This window comes from Bidens hawaiensis, unplaced genomic scaffold (genome assembly GCF_021521415.1).
Source record: "Bidens hawaiensis isolate Kalapana, Puna unplaced genomic scaffold, B.hawaiensis_p1.1 tig00038969_1, whole genome shotgun sequence".
NCBI lineage: Eukaryota > Viridiplantae > Streptophyta > Magnoliopsida > Asterales > Asteraceae > Bidens > Bidens hawaiensis.
Window position 1 is genome coordinate 80816 of NW_027496833.1, and position 11967 is coordinate 92782.

Here is an 11967-nt window from a genome sequence, read left to right on the forward strand (position 1 = left end):
TTGTCTTGGTTGATTGCCATGGTTTGAGCCCTGCTGATGACTTCATTGAATTTGATTTGTGTGGTTTAAGTAAACTTTAATATTAATAGTGGCTGTTAAAGAAGTGAATTTAGTTAAGGTTTTGTATTTTGATTTGGTGTCTTTGGGAGTTTGGGTTAGGACTTAGGTTTGAGATAAAGATGGAAAATATATAAGATGATAAGTTAGGGAGTTTATTCAGTAGCTCTTTAAATGTTTAGACTTTTCTTTTAGGAGATGCTTATATATTTCCTGGTTTAATTAGTACTAGCCTAGAGCCCGTCTCCATACGAGTAAAAAATATAATAAAAATAAAAAATTATTATATGTAATACGTAAATTCAATTGTTTCCTATAATAATTTTTATTTATGACATTTTGTATTAAGTTTTTGATATATTATGTACTATAATTTTAAGTTGAAAATCAAAACTTGATGTTTGATTTATTTCAAATAAAACATTTATACCGATATTGTTATATTAAATCTTGTGTGTATATAAATGATATTTATAACAAAATGTTGTCATAGAATTAAAAAATAAATTTACAAAGACTAAGGTTTTGTGGTAAAGGAAATTAAAAAAATATATTATATTTTAAAATAAAAAGAGAAACGAGAACAATCTTAAGTGGTTGTGTTAAAGTAAAGAGATATGAGGAGACAATGTCATATTGTGAATTATGAAAATGTTAACAATTAAATATAATCTTGGTTTTATATTTGAAGATAAATCATATTTACATATGTTAAGTCAAGAAATCAAACACAATTATCATTTTAGTGAAGTTGGTAAGCACATTTGGTTTAAAACATGAGGTCTTGGGTTTGAAACCTGTATCACACAATAATATTTTTTCAAAATTTTATAAAGTGTTACGGGTCATGGGTTATAATAGGAAAACGGGTCATGGATCATAGTGTAACAAGAAATAGTGACATAACATCTATTTGACATCCGATGTGGAGTGCCTAGTTAAATGTTATGTGACAACTTATAGTTAGATTAGATTTAACTGCTGCTATAGTTATGAGAGATATTGGTCGTCTTGTAGGTTACGGGCGTTGTTGAATTCGCCACCCTTGATGCAGCTCATAAAGTTTATGTTTTACATATCACTAAAGTTTATGTTTTACATATCACTAGTAGAGGAGCCCGCGGGAAGTAATACCACACTAATAAACGAAATAAAATGCATTTGGTTAAAGTTTATGACTTTATGTATGCAAGATTAAAAAGGATAAACAAATATCAAAACCAAACCGATGCGCCAATTGTTGTTGAAAAGCCCGTGTCACCGTGGATTTGCATGTCGCCGTCACTGCCCTGCCCGCTTGTTGCCTAAACCTCAAACAACCAGGTTATATCTCTTTTGGTCCATTTGACCATAAAAGTCAACTCTGGCTTGAAACCAACTATAACCCCAAAAAAAGTCAAAGCTGGCATAGTGTTAAAATGATTTCTTTTGCATAAATGATTTCCACCGGCTTAAATGAGTTTCGCTGGTTTGTACCGAACTAACCCGTTATCGATTTATATAAAAAAACGAATATCATTTAGTCATGTAATTCGTTGCCTTCTTCTCGTACCTGTGATTTGTTTAACATACTCCACCTCGGCCCGGATCATTATAATCTCATGATTAAACTTCTCATTGTCGTTCAAAGTTAAAACAAACCTTTTGCTTGGTTGATGATATCAATTTCATTTACAAACAATAAAACCTTCATTAGCATAATAGATCTTACATGAAAGTCAACAAACAGTAAGATACAATCCCGTGATGAACACGTATAAACTTAAGTTCAAAAGAAATTAAACGTTAGAACTTAAAGATTAAAAATAACAACAAAAATACTACATCATGTACCTGGTAAACATATTTGCAACATCTTTACACTCAAGCAGAATGTTAAATCATATACTATTGACTTCTTGAGCAGCGTTTACATACAATAAAAATACACAAAGAACAATAGCAAAATATTGACCTGTTCATAGTCGAACGGGTCTAAAGTGTCGACTCTAAAATAATCAATGAGGCTATGATTTGTGAACTAAAAGTTTATCTTATCTTCATCAACCTATTTTAGGCAATATGTATTAACGCAAACCGGCCTGTTTTAAAATTATTATTTGGTTGCATAGACGCCTTTTATTTCATATATATATCTCTCTTTTTGTTCGAGAATTTGTAATTTTAAGGTATTAGCATATTGATTTATATAAAATTTGGGTCACATTATGAAACTCGTATAATGTTCAGTTCTGCGTGTCTGGCATGATTTTTTCGGATTTGTATCGTATTTGGGTTCATGTTTATTCGGATTTGGCCTTCAAATCCGTGAAGACGACCACTTAACACCCATAGTCTAAATTTAATAAATATACAACCTCATTAATCTAACCATCTTCCAAAAGGAATACTACATAAGACAGAAAGACGGGCGAACATTAACCTCAGAGACTCAACAAGAAGCAATCACTCGATGCATAACCACAGCTGTCGAACAAAGAGTATCACTTGTACATACTATACTCAACTCTTAACATACAACAAACAAACAAACTATACTCTATACCTTTTATATTTCCATAGGGGTTGAAGTTAGATGTGAGGAGTCAAAATCGGTCAGGACTACTATCTGATGTTACAAGGGTATTTCGGGAAAACGGGCTGTCAATTGCACGGGCCGAGATCAGGATACACGGTGAGAAGGCAATTGGGTCGTATTATTTATTAATACGAACATGAACACATGTTTTCCCACCATTATAAATATATAGGTCCAGTTATAAAAACAGTAACAACAAAAACTAGTAAACAAAAGAAACTCCATATATAACATAGTTTGTCCAATGTTCATAAACCCGTAATTTTATTTATTCCTAGTACAGACACGACTAACATCTACAACAAAACGTAGTACCTTACGGCATCATACTTCATTGTTTATGTTTGTTTGCGTACAACCTTATTCCGCATCTTCCTTCTCATCAACAGCCCTCAACATCCCTCCACTTCAAATAAACCAACCCTGCCCGATAATGTGTATACGCCCCCGCCACCACAAACACATGAAAAATATTATGACTATGACCGGCAATATCAAACTTCCCAGGCATCCACCGTTCGGGCACCCTCGTTGCATAAATCAAACTCCCCACCCCATAAAATGCGCCCATCAAAACCTCGTATCCTGTTGTGTACACCGCCTCGGGTTGGTTCCAAAACAACACAAGTTTATGGAATATTGGCCCCGCACCGGACAAACCCATCCCAAGAAACAAGCAAGTCCGGATGCTACGGTACTCGGGCCGGTCAAACACGGGCAAAAGCGAGACCATGATGGTTGCGATCCCGAGAATGGTTATGAAGCCGAGATAGAGATTGCAGAAGAAGGGGTGGCACATGAAGGAGTAATAAACGGGAGGGTAAAACGAGTTGGAGATTAACGCGGCAATGCCCGCGTAATCAAGGCGTAGCATGATTTACGAGAGGCGTTTGGAGTGGCAGCAAAGGAGGTGGCAGAGGCTGCTGGCTAGGAGGCAAAACATGGCTCCGCCTAAGAAGGCGAAGAAGGGCCAGCGGGTTATGGGTCGGTTTATTAATGGGGCGATCATGTTTGCTAAATCTTCTTTCATGCTATGCTGAAAAAGAATAATCGGAAAGTTTAGATTATAAGCGGGTTGAATGCGAACACGGCTTATATATTTGTTTGGAGCATGGAAGTTTTAATAATTGTGTAATTTGAACACGACTTGTTTAAACTGTTCGTCTAAACGAGTCTAAAAGGACGACAAATGTGATCAAGTTTTGCATGTGATAAAACTGTTTGTGAGTTGTGATAAATGGGTTACACGAGTCGTTAATGGGTTGGCAAGTCAAGTTCACTAACTAAACGGGTTGATCCGTTCAGCTAAATGGATTGGCGCATCGACCCGTTTAGCTTTGCTAAACACGTTGGCATTAACTTTCCGTTTAGCGAAACGGCTAGGCGAGTCAACGTGTTAACCTGTTGGCACGCTGACCCATTAAGCAAAACACCTTAGCAAGTCGACCTGTTTAGCTAAACGAGTTGGCGGGTCAACCCATTTCACTAAACACGTTGCCATTAACATTTCGTTTAGCTAAAAAAATTGACGGGCCAACCCGTTTCGCTTAACTGGTTGGCACGTCGACCCGTTTAGCTAAAACCAGTTTCAGTCTAGCTAAACACGTTGGCACATCCACTTGTTTCGCTAGACAGGTTGGTGCGTTTGCCTGTTTGGCTATAGTAGTTTCCCTAAACACGTTGACACGTCGACCAGTTTAGCTAAACTAGTATCGCTTAACACGTTGTCAAGTCGACCTGTTTCACTTAACATGTTTGACACAGTTTAGATAAACTAGTATCTCTTAACACGTTGGCAAGTCGACCTGTTTCACTAAACAACTTACCAGAACACAAGCATCCGTATGGTTGGCATGTGAGAAGCGTTCGGGCAAACAATTACAAAGCAGTTCCACAATATGCCAATTCGAAGGAAACGTCGTTGTCTTTATCTCTGTTCGAATCTTATGCAAATCAGGAATACATGTCAAAAGATCCTCGCGAAGCTTATGCAAGTCCGGAAAATGCTTATTCAGGATCATCCTCATGCTATAAATGGTTAATGTTAAAAACAAGAAGAACCCGATCAAATGCCTGCAATGAACCACCACAACTTGATCAACAAACAATTTTTTTTTTTTTTAGAGTAAACTTGGCTTTCATTAAACTCAAAACTAGGGAAAACTAGGGGTGCAAACGAGCCGAGTCGAGTCCGAGCTCGACTAGGCTCGAGCTCGGCTCGTTTAGCTTACACAGAGCTCGAGCTTGGCTCGTTTCAAGCTCTATTTTCAAAGCTCGAGCTCGGCTCGTGAGTAGATTTTCAAGTTCGAGCTCGGCTAATTTACTATATATCAACTATTTTTTATATAATTATAATTATTTTTATATATTTTTTTCTATTATAACTTTATGTATAAAATAACTTATATTATTTATTTATTTTTATTTATTTTTTCATAACATTATATATATTAATTAGTATACTAAATACATATTTTAAAAAATTATATAAATGACAGGCTCGTTTAGGCTCGCGAGCCGGCTCGAGCTTGATAAGTGAAATTCGGTTTGATTTTATTGTGTTTCTTTGGATAGACCAACCTTTTGTTTTTTTATTACTTTCCATCTATCTGGCGTGTTGCGTCAGGGAAATTGATAAACCTCAACGTTAAAACGTATGTGTTGGTAGGGGTGTTTACAGTTCGGTTTCAAACCATGAAACGCTCAAACCGGTCATCGGTTTGGTTTCACGGTCGGTTTTTTACTTAAATTTTGGTCGGTTGGTTTCAATAATTTAAACCGTAACGAACGGTTTGGTTTACGGTTTAAACCCAAAACCAACCGTATAAAACCGAACCGGACCATGAGAATTTATTGCAATAAAATTTTGAATAATTCTTATATGTATATAATTTAATGATTTAACTCTATTGGATTAAAGTAAATCAAAAGTGGCAAGCCATTTTTCATATTCTCTATGTCAACCCTCGTCCCAGTTTAGAACACTAAAAACTAATAATTGTAGAGCTTGTTTATAAAATAAAAAATAATGTGCAGAGTTTGTGTTTTACTTCGTTTCTAAACAACGTTGTCACTTTTTTCCTTTCTTTTTTTTTTCAATATTGTATGGGTGTATTTGACAACTTGTTAAATCCTCTAAACAACGAACAACTTTACTAGTATATGTTTCTATAAAGGTGTATAAAGGCTCAACGAGCCTAAACCGCAAAACCAAACCGGACCAAACCGTTACTAATGGTTCGGTTTATGAGTTCAATGGTTTGGTTAACCGTTAGTAACGGTTTGGTTACGGTTTAACCAAAACCAGACTGTGTTAGTAACGGTTTAGTTCATATTGGATATTTGAGTTTCGCAGAAGAATATACAAATTTTTTTAGTTATATATGCTAGCGCCCAAGTTTTGTTTGGGTTTACTTACAAAACAACTTACATATGCTAGCGCCAACTGTATTTGGGTTTTTACTTACAAAACCTTTTTTTTTTAATTTACCAAAAAGCACTGGTTGTCAGGTTGTCGTTTATGGTCTATCTGGTTTTTTTGGTTTACATACGACATGTTCTTTACAAAAAAAATATGGCCTTCTGTTGCCAAAAGCGTTGTCTACGGTGGTGTAATTCCCAAAAATACATGCTCACTCTCTTGAAAGTCGAGAGTTAAAATCTTGCCGTATGCACGCTAGGTGAATTTTTTAGTCGATTAGCATTAAAAAAAAATAGTAATAAATAAATAACATCATGGTTGTAGCATATTCTTTATAATTTTTTCTTTAAATTGATAATATTATTGACTTGAAATATAACTAAACCTCCAATGGTTAAATGTGTTAATCGAATTATCTTTTCCAATAAACAAATTAAGCATATCGTTTATAAAAAAACAGTTATTATAAAAGTCAAAAAACAGAAATATCGGTTATAGGTTCAGTTTTAGCTTATAACTTAGCGTCTTAACCGACCAACACTGACGACTAAATTAGATTATAACAAATTAAAGTAGCACAACTCATTAACCAAAAGCAAGTCATGTCATAATACCCTATGAATAAGATCAATCAACAAAAGGGTAATCAAGGTACAATATTGTTAAGCATCAAAATTCACCAAAGTACAACTCCCATTACATCTATAGAAACAAATGGGTGATTTAAGCCTTTTAAGGTAATGGGCCATGGGCCATGGGCTCAACAGTAGTCTTGAAAAGGAGAACATAAACTTTGTTGATAGAGAAATACAAGAAGCCTCCTACTGAATGTGTCACATATGACCCAAAACTGGTCCCCACTATGCAGTGCCACGCTGGACCATATGACGTGTCAAATTCCTATAAATAAATACATGTATAAGTCTTTTTTCTTCATTATAAGTAAAAACATATGTTAATATTTGTTGAGTGTGACCCCGGATTTATTTTCATAATAGCTGATCGGGGACTTAGCCAAAATTTTATTAGAAGTGGCGACTGGGATTTTCGGGTATAAGTAACAGCATTTTCTACACCCCTGTGTTTGTTAAGACATCTACGATAGTAACTCCTAACATATACTTGGATTAAGTTTGTCTCTACTTGCACAAAATAAACTACATAACGACCAATGTTTTAAGTTATAATTTGTAATTCGCTTTGTTTACACTAAAAAGTTACAAGCCTACCGATTTTTAGATTAAATTTGTGAGTACCATATATAACTCGTTTTGTGTCTCTTTTAACCGTGAAAGAATAATATATATAAACTAGCAAGAAGCAAGATCAGAAGGTACACGGTAAATACTTAAAAACATAGAAAATTTTCTTTAAAGATTTTTGCGACTATGTGAAACTTTTTCGTGCATGTGATTTTTTATTTTTTACGTAGCCAAAACATTTCCGAGAATCTTAAATTTTTGAAAATAAAGTGATTTGTATACTTAGAATGTATGTATATTACAGTTCAATGATTCATGATTCTAAGATTAATTTTTTTTTTGAAGGCCAAAAAAAAAAGAAAAAATAGAAATATAAGATTAAGTATAGTTAGGACTGTTCAAAGGGTAAGACTCTACTCTTTTATCTAATACCCTACCCGGACCCTTTACCCTTTTAGAAAGAAATGTGGACCCGAGACTCTACCCTCTAAAACAATAAAAGAGTCGGGTATAAATAAGGGTTTCAAGGGTCCAACCCTTTACCATTTAAAACAGTAATCGCGGGTCCTTTTCTGCATTTACTAGTTGCATATCTCATATATGACTTTAATATATGAATCCTAGAACAATTATACTTTCATTTAATAACACAGTAAACTCTAACTTAGAAAGTTTATCGATCATTTGAACCGATGCAAATAATATTCAGACTCACAAATTACACGTAGAGAACAATTCAGTGATTCTCATATATGTGTGTTTCCAATCAGTAGTATGATCTTTTATTTTTATTTTTCTTAGTAGTTGGGAAATTTATGATGATTCATATATAAAATACAAACCTCTCCTATATTTCAGATTAATTGCGAACATGATGTATATCTGTCCAGAAACTAGTAAAAGGGTCAAGGGTTTGAAAAATGGTCGGACCCTTGAAACCCTTTTACTTTTAAGGTGAAATTTAAATACCCTTTACCCGACCCATATTATATATTCGGGTCTAATTAAGGGTTTTACGAGTCGGATAAAAGGGTTTCAAGGGTCCAACCCTTATCTTGCTCACCCCTAAGTATAGTCATTATTGTATAAATCTTAAAAAAAAAAAAAGAAAAGAAAAGAAATATTTGTGATTTTCATTAAAAAATAATAATAATAATAAAGGATTGGAAAGTGCTTTCGTTATGTTGGACAAAGAACTTGATGGGAACATGTCTATGAAAAGCTGCACTCCATCCAAGTACCTTGTCCATACTCAAATTAAACCAACAACTTGTTAAAAACCAATGATTTATTTTTGTTCAAAAAATACAAAAGCAATCACAAATTTTATTTTATGGAAAATATTTGGTAAAATGAATACCTATTTTCATATTTGGTCTTCTTGTTCAGCATTCTTAAAACATTTAAAAAATTAAAAAACAATAAAAAATGATTTTTACACATTTTTTACTTCACTTGTACTCCAAAGACATGTCCATAACATATGGCTTTGGACATTTACAACCTTAAAATATATCAAATATATATCATGATCTAATAAGTAATTAAATATTGTTTTAAAAAAGTATGTACTAATCAAACATTTTATGTTAAAATCATATTAAATAAAAAAAGTCAAACCATTTTTCATAATCAATTCATACTAAATTTGAACAAAAGGCTCCAAGAATGGCAGTTAATTGAATCTCACAAACTTGCAAAAAAAAGAGACAAAAAATGAATCTGACACCATAACAAAACAATTTTGACTACCTGCTTTGGATTGTTTCTGTTTGTTCCTTTTATCTTTAAAACAGCTAAATGAAATGATCAAAACTTTGCCATTTTTTAAGAATTTTTAGATCAATTTACTAATTCCAACAATCTGAATGTGTATCTTTTGCAGAAAACATTCTTGGGTATAAAAAAAATCAAATTATTTGCATACACGGATAGGTTGGGCCAGCTGGCGGTGACCTTTTGCCATTGGGTAACTCTGTATGGAATACCTAGGCAATTCTCCGTTAAAAAAACGAGTCTTTCGTTTAGAGCAAACTGCGGTTTTCGTCCCTGTGGTTTGTCCAAATCTGCAGTTTTAGTCAAATAGTTTCAAATTTGCGATTTTCGTCCCCGTGGTTTCATTTCACTCGCAATTAAACCCGAATTCACGAATCCTGTTAAAGTCTGGTCATCAAACCCATCAGCGTGCCCTTCACTTGAGGGGCAGTTTTGTCATTTTTCTCCCCAAATAAACCCCGGTCCTAATTCGCAAGCCCCCTCACTTGAGGGGCTGGGTTTATTTTGGGGAAAAAAGGACAAAACTGCCCCTCACGTGTAGGGCACGCTGATGGGTTTAACGACCAGACTTAACGAGATTAGTGAATTCGGGTTTAATTGCAAGTGAAACAAAACCACAGGGACGAAAATCGCAAATTTGAAACTGTTGGACTAAAACCGCAAATTTGGACAAACCACATGGACGAAAACCGCAGTTCATTCCTTTCTTTTATAATCAAGATTATAAATTTTAATCCACAAAATATTTCATAGGGGGTGTTTGGCAATTGGCATTGTGTTTTGAAAGTGACTATCACATATGAAATGACTATCAATATGATAGTTAACAACATATAACATTAGAAGATAGTGTGGATATGATTATTGTTTAAAAAATAACAATAATTATTAATTAAAACTAGCTATGTTACTAAAATAAATTCAATATCCAAAACTCTTAAATTGCAAAGAACTTATCTCCAAATCTAACAATCTTTAACCTAAAACAAACAAGAACACTAAAATTTCAAGATTTTGCAAAACCACAATCAAGAACAAAGAAATAACCACATTTTATTAATGTTCTATCCTTATAAACCATTAGAACCATCACAACCTAAAAAAGATTGAAGCTTTAATTTAAATAATTAACAATAACTCACTAGAACCATCACAAGCTAATAAAGATTGAAACTTTAACATAAATAATTCAAAATAACTCACTAGAACCATGACAGCCTTAAAAAGATTGAAACTTTACTTTAAATAATTAAAATATACTCATTAGAACAACCACAAGCTAAAAAAATATTTGAAACTTTAATATAAAAAAAAGAAGAAAAAAAAAAGGAAAAACCCGCCACAAGCTAAGAAAGACTGAAACTTTAATATAAATAATTAAAAAAATATCACTTAGAACAAGCTAAAAAAGATTGAAACTTTAATATAAATAATTATAAAATAACTCACTAGAACCATCACAAGTTAATAAAGATTGAAACTTTAACATAAATAATTCAAAAATAACTCACTAGAGCCTTCACAACCTAAAAAATATTGACACTTTACTAGAAATAATTAAAAAAAAAATCACTACAACCATCACAAGCTAAAAAAATTAAAACTTTAACATAAATAACTAAAATAATAATAAAAATAGAAAAAACCATTAGAACAACCACAAACTAAGTCTTTTAAAACTTCAACATAAATTATATATATATATATATAAGACAAGTTTTTTAGGAAAAAAAATATTACCTTCTTGAGGGCAAGTGCAAGTCGTTTGCTGTCAATCTTGATCCCATTTGCAGAAGAAGATGCAGAGTCAATATGATCTTTTGCACATTTAAAAGCTTTGTTCTGCAAGACAATGGACATATCAGAAGCTTTGACTTTGATGTTGAGTTGTTGATGAAGGTTTTGTTGTTCAGTAGCTTTCTTTTTTTGTATTAAATTGCTTAAGAATTTGCTTCTTCTTTCTAACTCTTTTTCTGCTTCTTCCATTGCCTCATCACTTGATTTTTGAGTTTAAATTTTGGGTTAATTTTGTGTGGTTTCAAGTTGAATTTTGGTTTTCAAGAAATGGGGGTTTTGTTGTTGGTGCTTTTGTTTTTTCAACCTTTTGTAATGAGCAAAAATTGAAAAGTTGGGTCAGTGTTTTAAAACCCGTTCGTACCGGTCAGTTAAACTGGTTACGATTTGGCAACTGGTATTTCGGTTTTCTGAGCGGTTTGTTAGAACATCGTGTCGTCGGTTTAAACTTAAGAGATTTTTTTATACTTTTTTTTTGCCCGTATTTTTTAAAAATGGTTTTTAACCTAGCAGATAAAACTGAAACGAGTAGAAAATAGTAAACTACTATTCGTTAATTAAACAATTTTGTATCATGCAAATGCAAGGTGGGTTTCTTTACATCTTTTGTAATTGATTAATTTCGGATATAAAGTACAAACTTCATATCTGACTCGATCATAGTTCATTTGAAAATTTTGGTTCATGTGTGATGTTTATTAATGTACTCTTTGGTTATTTTTTGAGTTAAAGTTGTATTTATATGAAATTACATGATAAACTATTCAACTCGGTTGGCAGGGCCGGCCCGTGGGCCAACGAAATGAAGATAGAGCTTTAGGTCCACATTTAGTTAAGGCCTTCAAATTAAAAAAGAAAAACATTATATATAAATATATATTTAATCGGTGAATTGGTAATAAGCGTGTCTATTAGCCTGGTTGTAAACTTGTGTGTTGCTAACTTGTTAGCAGGTCATGAGTTTGAGACTCATTATTAGCACTTTTTTTAAGGTTTTTTTAAAACAATTGTCCTAAAAGGGCCATAAATTCTCATTTCGATTTAGGTCTCTAAAATTGTTGAGCAGGCCATGAGTTTGAGACTCGTTATTTCTCTGGTTTGGACAAGATTGTGAGTTGGGTTTGGTTAGTCTAACTAAA

General features: G+C 33.2%; 2 protein-coding genes across 2 annotated transcripts; both read right to left on the reverse strand.

Annotated features, from left to right (window-relative positions):
* Positions 1–2986: 2986 nt before the first annotated feature.
* LOC143590716 (heptahelical transmembrane protein 4-like) lies at positions 2987–4557 on the reverse strand. The gene is made up of 2 exons (XM_077071115.1): positions 4462–4557; positions 2987–3671 (listed from the first exon to the last, which is right to left on the reverse strand). Exon 2 carries the CDS (start codon positions 3507–3509, stop codon positions 3018–3020), a length of 492 nt encoding a protein of 163 aa, XP_076927230.1. The 5' UTR covers positions 3510–3671; positions 4462–4557; the 3' UTR covers positions 2987–3017.
* Positions 4558–6773: 2216 nt separating this feature from the next.
* Positions 6774–11066, reverse strand: LOC143590718 (uncharacterized). Its single transcript, XM_077071116.1, has 2 exons — positions 10775–11066; positions 6774–6956 (listed from the first exon to the last, which is right to left on the reverse strand). Exons 1-2 carry the CDS (start codon positions 11018–11020, stop codon positions 6789–6791), a joined length of 414 nt encoding a protein of 137 aa, XP_076927231.1. The 5' UTR covers positions 11021–11066; the 3' UTR covers positions 6774–6788.
* Between the last annotated feature and the right edge of the window lie 901 nt (positions 11067–11967).